A 9347-nucleotide genomic window follows, 5' to 3' on the forward strand; every position below is an offset into this window, starting at 1 on the left:
TATATATGTACACGCATGAGAGTTCCTCTGACAGGTCATTCCACAGTCGAGGTGGTTTAAGATCTTTAGTTCTTTGTTCTAAATATTTGTTCTATACATTTTCTAAATATCCAACGGTGTCCTGCCTTAAGACTTCAGACTTGCAGAATTAGTATCTTCTTATAGGTATAACACAGCCACATAATAAAATACATAGTAGAAAAAATGACAAAATACAAACTAAGAGAGTAATCAAGAATCAACAAAGCAAGTGTGTTGAAAAGGGTAATGTAAAACCTGTGGGTGTCAGATGAATATACATATACCAACACATTTCAGAAAAGGACATCACTACTACTACACTGCCAAGTGTTTGAACTTAATATTTGACAGCACTGAGTCATCACCAATACCAGCCGGGTACACTTTGTGATTGAGATGTTTTGGTTCGGTATTTCAATGTTCAAGACATTTGAGAAAATTCATAAACGAGGGTCTTTTTTTTCATGTATTTCTCCCACGACCCCATCTCACTATTTCAAACTGTGGGTATGCTACACTCATCACATCTGTTATCAGCTTATACAGCGGTAACAGTGCTGTACTGGTACTCCTGTAATGCTTTGTCGTAGCCCTTAAAGCTGCATTAATCAATACTTTTAAATTAATGTCGAAGAAAGTGATGTTGTGTGATGTTAAAGGTGTCGCTATGATGAAATATCACCTGACTCTGCAGTTCTGCTCAGCTCTACAGAGGGTTTTAGCATCTTTCAGCTCATTGTTTTGGTTGAAGGCCTGCAGCTTTACTGTTTGTGCTCACTATCACTTACAGAACAGTCTTTTTGTTTCATTATATATTGTTTCATCATTATATAGCAGGCAGACAGTTGGCGACTAGCTGGTGAAAATAGTGAAGCATTTAGCAGCTACAGAGGCCAGATATTTCCTTCGAGAGTTGATAGAGAGCCCAGTAGTTGGTAGAGAAGGGGCTCAGGGCTAAAAGACAGTGACTGGATGTCCAGTAAGATGGCTCTAAATGAATGTTAATGTGTCTCTGTGTCTGCTTGTATTCACAGCTTGTTGTACTGCCCCCAAGTGGCCTAAAAATCAATTAATGCAATTTTAAGTTTCTTGAAGGGGCTTTTATTTATTTATATCCATGATCCATCTTTTAGCCTGAATCACGAGTAAGTGTAAATCCTGCACATTTTGTTTTCAGACCAATAGACATATTGATAGTTGTAACTCAGACTTGATTTGTCATTCTCAGGTACATCATGAATGTCACATTTGAAGGCCGAAACCTGTCATTCAGCGAAGAGGGTCACCAGATGTTCCCCAAGCTGGTCATCATTCTTCTAGACAAGGATAGACAATGGGACAGGGTAAATATCTTCTCTCGTCTTCTCCTCTCTTCTTCTTCTTCTTCTTCTCTTCTATTATGATCCCCTCAATCGATCCTCTGCTTTTTACCTGGTTTGTGTTTTTTCGCCTTCTGTGATGTGTCTGTCACTCACTTTTTGGTTTGGAGTGTCTCCCTGCCACTTGAAGTGCCTGTTACAGTAGCCTGTGTAACTCACAGCCCTCCTCCCACTCACGCATGCAGGTTGGCAAGTGGGAGAGAGGCTCTTTGACGATGAGGTACCATGTGTGGCCTCGCTTTGAGCTGTACTCTGCAGCGGAGGAGCGGGAGGACCACCTGTCCATCGTGACTCTGGAGGAGGCGCCGTTTGTCATTGTGGAGGACGTAGACCCGCTCAGTGGGACCTGCATGAGGAACACGGTGCCGTGTCGCAAACAGCTCAAACTCAGGTGAGGATTTAAAGTTTGATTTGGTCATATCTGATTTTTTTTTTTGTTTGTTTAATATATGTATATATTGCATTTGTTTATACTGTTTGAATCTAGGATGAATATTGAAGAGTCAAGTAAAATAGAACAATTTCTCAAGAACATATTGATTTATTCATGTAACCTTCTGCTCGTATCCAAAGTCATTTGTGACACCTTAACAGTTATATAAGTTAGGTATAAAAACCCATCAAACACCAACATCTGCATTTGTGGTGGATGCAAACAAAGGACACAGAGACATGGATCAATGGATGGTTTGGCTTCGGTTTTGTTCAGTATTTCCCGATCACCACAGCATGCTGTAATGATACTGATTCCTGTGTTTTCTTCACTGGATTTTGAAAATATAACCTATTTGGTCCTCTCACAATCTCTCAGTGTCCTGTGATTACCTTGACCCTACTCTGCTAACTAGATCATTGTCTTGGTTTCTGTCACTGTTTTCCTCTCTCCCCTGCCTCTTCACCCTGACCCTCTTGCTATCCACTTCTCCTTGGTGTGTGATAATGAATTTTCATCATTGGCCTCCTTTTCTATCACTGGCCTACCTGAAATCTCCTGAGGGCGTCCTACATCTTCTGGCTCAGTGGTTTTTTTATTGACTGATCTTTCACCCTGTTCGTTCTCCTATTCCCCTTTTTCCCTCCTTCTGTCCGTCTGTCTGTCTCTTCCTTCAAAGACATCCTCACAGACAGCTTTTCAGGGAAAGGCAGCAATATGCCACAGAGGATATGCAGGATTTCTCTGCAGCCAAAAAATACTCCATGAGCCAGATGCACGGAGCTGTGCAGATTTGTCCTTGTATGCACGAAAGCAAAAATATGTGGACACATCCTTTGTGCCAGATAGATAAACCCATGTGTTCACATTATTCCATGTTCTACAGTGCATTTTATCTCAGTAATCATGAAGGTTGTTCACTTGCAGGAGCTGAATTCATAATCCCGCGATTGTCTATAAATGTAGGTTGACACACCCTTGTGTGAATACAAAACACACTAAAACAAACACATTTGTCCTTGGTCTGGCACTGGCAACATACTCTAACTGTGCCAAAGCTGCCATTGTGTTGTTACCCACAGCTGTTATGCACCTGTATCTGCTGTGAGCCAAAACAACCCACTGATTGATGACTCGCAGCTTGTTAAAATGTGTTACTCGATGTGCATTATTCTTATTCTTAGTCGCCCATTAATGTATAATTGAGGTGACAATATGTAAAACTGTTTACTTGTGCAAGAATAAATTGGTACTCATAGAAATGTCGATGTTAAAGTCTGCGTGGGACTTGATGTGCTGACAAAAGTGTGGCCTTCTCTTTTCCACACTGCAGTATCACTCTACTGTGTGTACACAGAGAGCAAAGCATGCCTGGAAGTATGGGCTGGCTCATTTTGTTTATTTAAATATCAGATTTTTACCAAAGTGACAATCAAGTAAAAATGTACATTGTAATGACCCAAAGGTGATGTCTTGTTTTGTCTAACCAACTGTCATACATGACAGAGAACAACAGCATATCTGTGTATTTGTTACCAATTAATTGTCTGACTCCAGGTGTTTTCACTGACCAGTTCCTGGTGTCTTGTGTGTTTTAATATGTGCTAATCAGTCTGCTGTAAGAGTTTTTGTTTGGCATGAAAACCTGAATTCTCAGCACATCTTTGTTCTTGTTTTTTTATTTCAACCCTGCTGCTGTTCTCTTTGCTTTGAATCTGCCAGTTTAGGTATTTGTACCTGAACCCAAATAATCTCAGATTGTTGAAGCTCATCTTTACCCCCCCCCCCCCTTCTCCTTCTCTTACCACCTACCAGCAACCAGACAGGGGATTCAGGGATTTACATCAAGCGCTGCTGCAAGGGTTTCTGTATCGACATCCTGAAGAAGATCGCCAAGACGGTCAAGTTTACATACGACCTTTACCTGGTCACCAATGGCAAACACGGCAAGAAGGTTAATGGGACGTGGAATGGCATGGTCGGAGAGGTAAAGAAATCTCTTTCTTTTACACACACAACACCATCACTCCATTTATTGCACCTTTTCCAGGTAAAGTACTGGCTCTGATAGTGGCTGTTTCACTGGTTTGTAGTGGGCAGATGTTTTTTCTGAGATTCATAAAGTATAGAAAAAGATAGAATATCTATAGGATATGAAATGTGGATGTTTTTGTGATAGGCCAAGCCCAACACCATTAAGAACTGGCTTTGCATCAGCTGTAAACTGCTTAAAATACTTATGACAGTTTGTCTGATTTCGTACAAACCTGCTGGCAGATCAAGTGATCACTTATTTCACATCAGGCAGATCACTGGAGTCTTTGCCATACAACTGAACCATTAAAGTTTCTTAATCAGGCAGTATACTGAAAATAAAATATTAATATTTTTTGGGTTTCTTTGACATGAATCAAGACCAGTATAGTGCACCATTTAGCTCATGTTGTAAGTGGTGTGTCAGTGGTGGCATACAGTTTCTCTACCACCAATTAGCTTTTCTTAAGAGCTTAGTGCATTCAGCATGTCTCCCTGAAGACATGCAACACTATTTATAACGACGTAGTAAAAATAAAAAGCTGCTTCAAGTGGCAGGATCAAATTTAACATCTGTTCATTTGTGGAGTGAGAAGAGATGTTTTCTCAGTATAATTTATACTGGGCATACAAGTATTAATTCGGCTTCCAAACTGCATTTGTTTAACGTGGCCTGATGGAAGTCATTTGAAAATTTGTAACACTGGCCAGAAACTTCTGGGAGAAATTGCACCAATTTGAAAATTCTCTTTCTGTCTCAGCGACATCTGTGGAAGTTAAGTGAAACCGATCACTTAATGTCAGCCAGTCGCAGGCGATATTGAGCCACAGCAAATAAGGCTACAGGAATATTAACCAAAGGATTAAACAGTGCGTCTTTGGTCATAAATCCACAGCATGTCCTGTGAGAACATACCAACATTGATTCAATCTGGAGTCTCCTGCTGGCTAAAGAATACAACAAATATATATATATTTCGTTTATTTAGTCAGCATATACATGTTTGTTGCTTTTTCATTATGTTTTCCTTTGCTGATCACTTTTGCTGCTTATTCTCCCCACAGTTTTCCTGTTAAGCGGTTTGTGATTTGCGTCTCTTTACAATATGTATACAATGCACAGAATAATTGCTTTTCAAAAGAAATCAATTAAACAATAAAGTAAATACAGTATGTTATCTAATTCAATTGCTACTGCGGCTGAGGAAAGTGTTTTGGTGCCCATAGGAATTCATTTTTACGACAGGGTTAATTGTATTGTCTGAATGTCTCTTTCTTTCTCTTAGTTTCTCTGTCACGCCATCGAGCACTTGTTCCCCACAACCTGGCCTGAGGGGGAGCTGTGATCAGCTCCGTAAAACCTCGGGAGGAGGATGATGAGGCTCCTAATCAGAGCTGGAGAAAGAAAAAGACATTGAGAGAAAGAGAGAGCAAATGAGAGAGAGAAGGAGAGAGAGACAGAGAGGGAGAGAGAGGGAGAGCGAGAGAGAGAGAGAGGGAGAGAGAAAGCAGCCTCAGGGAAGGACCCACTTCTCTCCTGCACACATTACACATTAGACAGCAAAAGGCAGCCTTTACAAATCAATGTGATGTCCAACTTAATTGATTATGACATAGAACGACTTTATTATTATCTTAAGAACACAGATGAGTGAAGATGTGCAGGGTAATGTAAAATTACTGTACCTTAAGTCCACCTACTGTAGACTGTGTTAAAAAAAAAATAATCCCGAGATATACATCATTATAAAAACAAGACTGCAAATGTGCAGTGCATGCATGCGTGGATGCATTAATCCATGTCCTTAAATGCTTAAGCAAGTAGCTAATGATTTAATTTGAAAGGGGGGAAAACAAGTCAACAGACATAGAAAACAGAATGAGAGAGAGAAAAAAGAGCAGGCCTCTATGAAGAAGTGTGACAAACAGAGAGAAAAAACTGTGCGTAGGATTCCTGCTCACTGTGGCATACATATCCCTTATTAACACAGTCCTTTGTGCTCCATTTTTATTCATGGCCCGGGGCTCCAGAAACTCAGGGCTAAATATACCTGAACACTCTCCCTACGAGGGAGGCTGGAGTCGTAGGGAGTCAAACACTGACCCAGTCGTAATAGTGATCCCCTTCTCATCCTCTTTGTATTCTACCAAAATAGCCTGCTAAACACTTGGCAGAGATGGTGGCTTGATAAAGAACAGCAGCTCAAAATTACTTTTACCATCACGTCCCCTTCACTAATCTGTTTTTCACCACAGTCCTGGGATTACGCAGCGCTGCACGCCCACTGACCCTCCATGTTTCCCTCCTGTCTGTCTCTGTCTATCTGCGGTTGACCCACAGGTGGTGTTGAAGAATGCCCACATGGCAGTGGGTTCACTCACCATCAACGAGGAGAGGTCGGAGGTCATCGACTTCTCTGTGCCGTTCATTGAAACAGGGATCAGTGTCATGGTCTCCCGTAGCAACGGAACCGTCTCCCCCTCTGCCTTTCTTGGTGAGGAGATACGCACCTGGTGCTTCTGGCAGATGTACAGCACACAATCGAGAACACTAACATGCACAAGAGCACGCTCACATCATGTAGGAAATGCACAACCACAAACGAGATTCAAACAGGTTTGTCACAAAACAGCTGAAAACACGAAGTGTGGTTACACACAGACATAAAATTTAGCTGGAAACTGTGGAAAAATCTGAGTATTTTTCATTAGAATCAAACCAAAGAATAAAAACCTAAATATACGTATTTGTATGTCAGTATTATCTTGTCACTGTGCTATGGTTGAAAGATTCAGCTACATTTCATTATACTATACAGAATTGCAGTTCTTCTTGACTTTGGAAACATTTACATTTGCAATGATTAGTCGATTAATTCATTAGTTCATTGACAGAACGGTAACCGGCAACATTTTTGATCAAATATTAAACATTTAAGTAATTTTTTAAGCAAAAATACCAAACACACTCTGGTCCCAGATTTTCTCATGTGAGCATTGGCTGCTTTTCTCTATTTCATATCATGGCAAATTAAATGTTGAAATATTTTTTGGGTTTTGGGTTGGTCTGACAAATCAAGGAATTTGGTGACATCACCAGGGACCCTGAAATACTATAATAATTTTTCACAATTTTCTGACTTTATAGACAAAAACAATTGATCGAGAAAATAATCTTCAGATTGTTGGATACTGCATATAATCATTAGTTGCTGCCCCAAGAAAAATTGTTTACAAATCAATCTCTCTGTTCCTGAAGTCTGTTTAGTAGCTATTCTGGAGCTTTCAGTCATATCACACACACACAAATTGACAGTAAAGTTTAATACTGAACTCGCAACATTTCTTCTAGACTGGTAAGTAAACAGCCGTTAATGCCAACGTTGGCCATTTAGTGTCAGCAAAAACTTACATATAGTTACTTAAAGTGTTAAGTTATAATCCTTAAGATTTCGCCCCTGGTTGCTTTGGCTCGATTGTGCTTGTGCTTGTTTCCGACTTGTTGACTTACTTTCTGAAATTTTTTAAATGGACCCAAAAAATGCTAAAAATGTCAGATGTCTTGTTTTGTAAATAAAGAACAAATAAACTGTGTTTCCTGCTTTGGCTTTAGCTTTTAATGTGAAGCCAACAGCAGGAAATGTTGGGTTTGCATCGGCAGTTACTTCAATTAAATAAAATCAAAAACTCTAATGCTGGATAACGCTGGGCCTGGCAGAAACACTGAAAAACCACCTGTATAGTCACAGTGCTGTTTGTCACTGTGACTATACTGTGTGTGAAAATTGCAAAGCAGAGTACAGAGCAAGCGGAGGAAAAAGTGCCCGTTTCAATGAGTACATGTGTCCATTCACACCTACCTACTTTCCTCCTGTAGTTTCTCTCCCGAGAAGTGCTTGTTAGTGTTCACACACGCTCAGATAAAATCCATAAATGTGTAACAAAGAGCACGTAGTACATGACGTCTGAATACAAATAATCATGTTGATACCAGAGGGTAATTTTATAATTTTGTTTAATTTTGTTTAATGAACTTCCTCTCTCTGTATCCCCACAACCCTCCCCTCTCCTTTCCGCTTCCTCCGCTCCCTGCTGCACCCTCTCTTCCCACCTACTCCCCCTCCTCTCCCACCCCCTCTCTCACCCCCTCTCTCTGTGTTTTAGAGCCCTTCAGTGCTGATGTCTGGGTGATGATGTTTGTGATGTTGCTGATGGTGTCAGCCGTGGCTGTGTTTGTGTTTGAATACTTCAGCCCGGTGGGTTACAATCGCTGTCTGGCAGACGGACGAGGTGAGAGGACACACATCTATAAACACACACACACACACAAGCACAGATCCAGTCAATCCACTGCTGCAAAAAAGATGACAGTGAGGTACATTTTCAGGCAATCTCGTGTGCTAAAATGAAGACTTAGTTGGCATGTTTTGTTACCTTGAATGCACCATTCAAACGGAGGACTCCATGTGCTAAATTACTTTGACAATCCCTTTTGAATGAGTGCGACTGTGGCGCTGGGACTTTCTACTCGATGTCTTGGAGTACTTATCTACATCTACAGTCACTTAAGCTCTTTTACTAATGAAAAGGATCATTGACGAGAACCAGTGATCTTAAGTCTTTGTAGCATCAAGGGGTGACTTGAAGGTGTGAAGACTCCTCTGTTCTTGCGGTACAATGTCTTTTTTTATTAAATATTACCTCAAATACCTCAAATATTACACCAGTGTTACACCACCACATCTAGGTTGTGAAACGGATGAGTAAGTAGATCTATTACCATACATTGAAAATATGTGTGAGGTTTAACAGTCTCTGACAGTATGGAACCAAACCACCCTGTTGAATCAAATACAGTTCCAGCAGGCTGTTCAAATCAATTTGCCCATCAAAATCAATGTTTTTTTTTCTCTATGTTTTATACAACCAGCTCTGTTGGACTCTCAGGATTGCATTAGCCTGACACAACGGCAGCCACTCAAGATAAAATCAGAAAAGTGTTATATTGCTGCCTGCAGCCTTTTTATCGTGGACCAGGGGGGATAAGAGTACTGATGTTTGGTTTGGAGTTATTTTTCCCACAGCACTGTTTTCTGAATGTCTTCTGTCACAGCAACAGTGTGTGTGGTTTAATCGCTATGTTATGTAAGGCTGTTGTCCTATACTGCTGCTCCAGCTGTAGTATAATTGTAGCCTGCTGCGTGCCCATCTACCCCTCCCTCCCCTCTCCCCCACTCTCTTTCTCCCCATCTCTGATGCCACACAGCTACAGTAGGTACCTTGTCATACCGCCATAGAAGTAGGTGGAACAGAGTTAGTCTGTAACAGGGGGTTGTCACGGCGGTGGCTGGAAGAGTGGATGTGGACCGTACAGCACACCCTGCGATCACTGACAAACTAAAGGATGGGAATAAATCTAGTCATTGTTGCTGCCATCCATCAACTCCCTCCCACAACAGCAGTGATGAGTAAATGCATAT

General features: G+C 40.9%; 1 protein-coding gene across 1 annotated transcript in view; it reads left to right on the forward strand.

Annotated features, from left to right (window-relative positions):
* grin2bb (glutamate receptor, ionotropic, N-methyl D-aspartate 2B, genome duplicate b) overlaps window positions 1-9347 on the forward strand; it is a 40684-nt gene that overhangs the window by 15687 nt on the left and 15650 nt on the right. The window contains exons 4-9 of the mRNA XM_023419067.2: window positions 1250-1364; window positions 1586-1791; window positions 3649-3820; window positions 6209-6362; window positions 8032-8157; window positions 9134-9138. Of these exons, the coding sequence (XP_023274835.2) occupies window positions 1250-1364; window positions 1586-1791; window positions 3649-3820; window positions 6209-6362; window positions 8032-8157; window positions 9134-9138 (778 nt within the window). The remainder of the gene's footprint in view (window positions 1-1249; window positions 1365-1585; window positions 1792-3648; window positions 3821-6208; window positions 6363-8031; window positions 8158-9133; window positions 9139-9347) is intronic.

The sequence above is a fragment of the Seriola lalandi genome, unplaced genomic scaffold (genome assembly GCF_002814215.2).
Source record: "Seriola lalandi dorsalis isolate HSWRI2012SDOR001 ecotype SW California unplaced genomic scaffold, Sedor1 jcf7180002054591, whole genome shotgun sequence".
Lineage (NCBI taxonomy): Eukaryota > Metazoa > Chordata > Actinopteri > Carangiformes > Carangidae > Seriola > Seriola lalandi.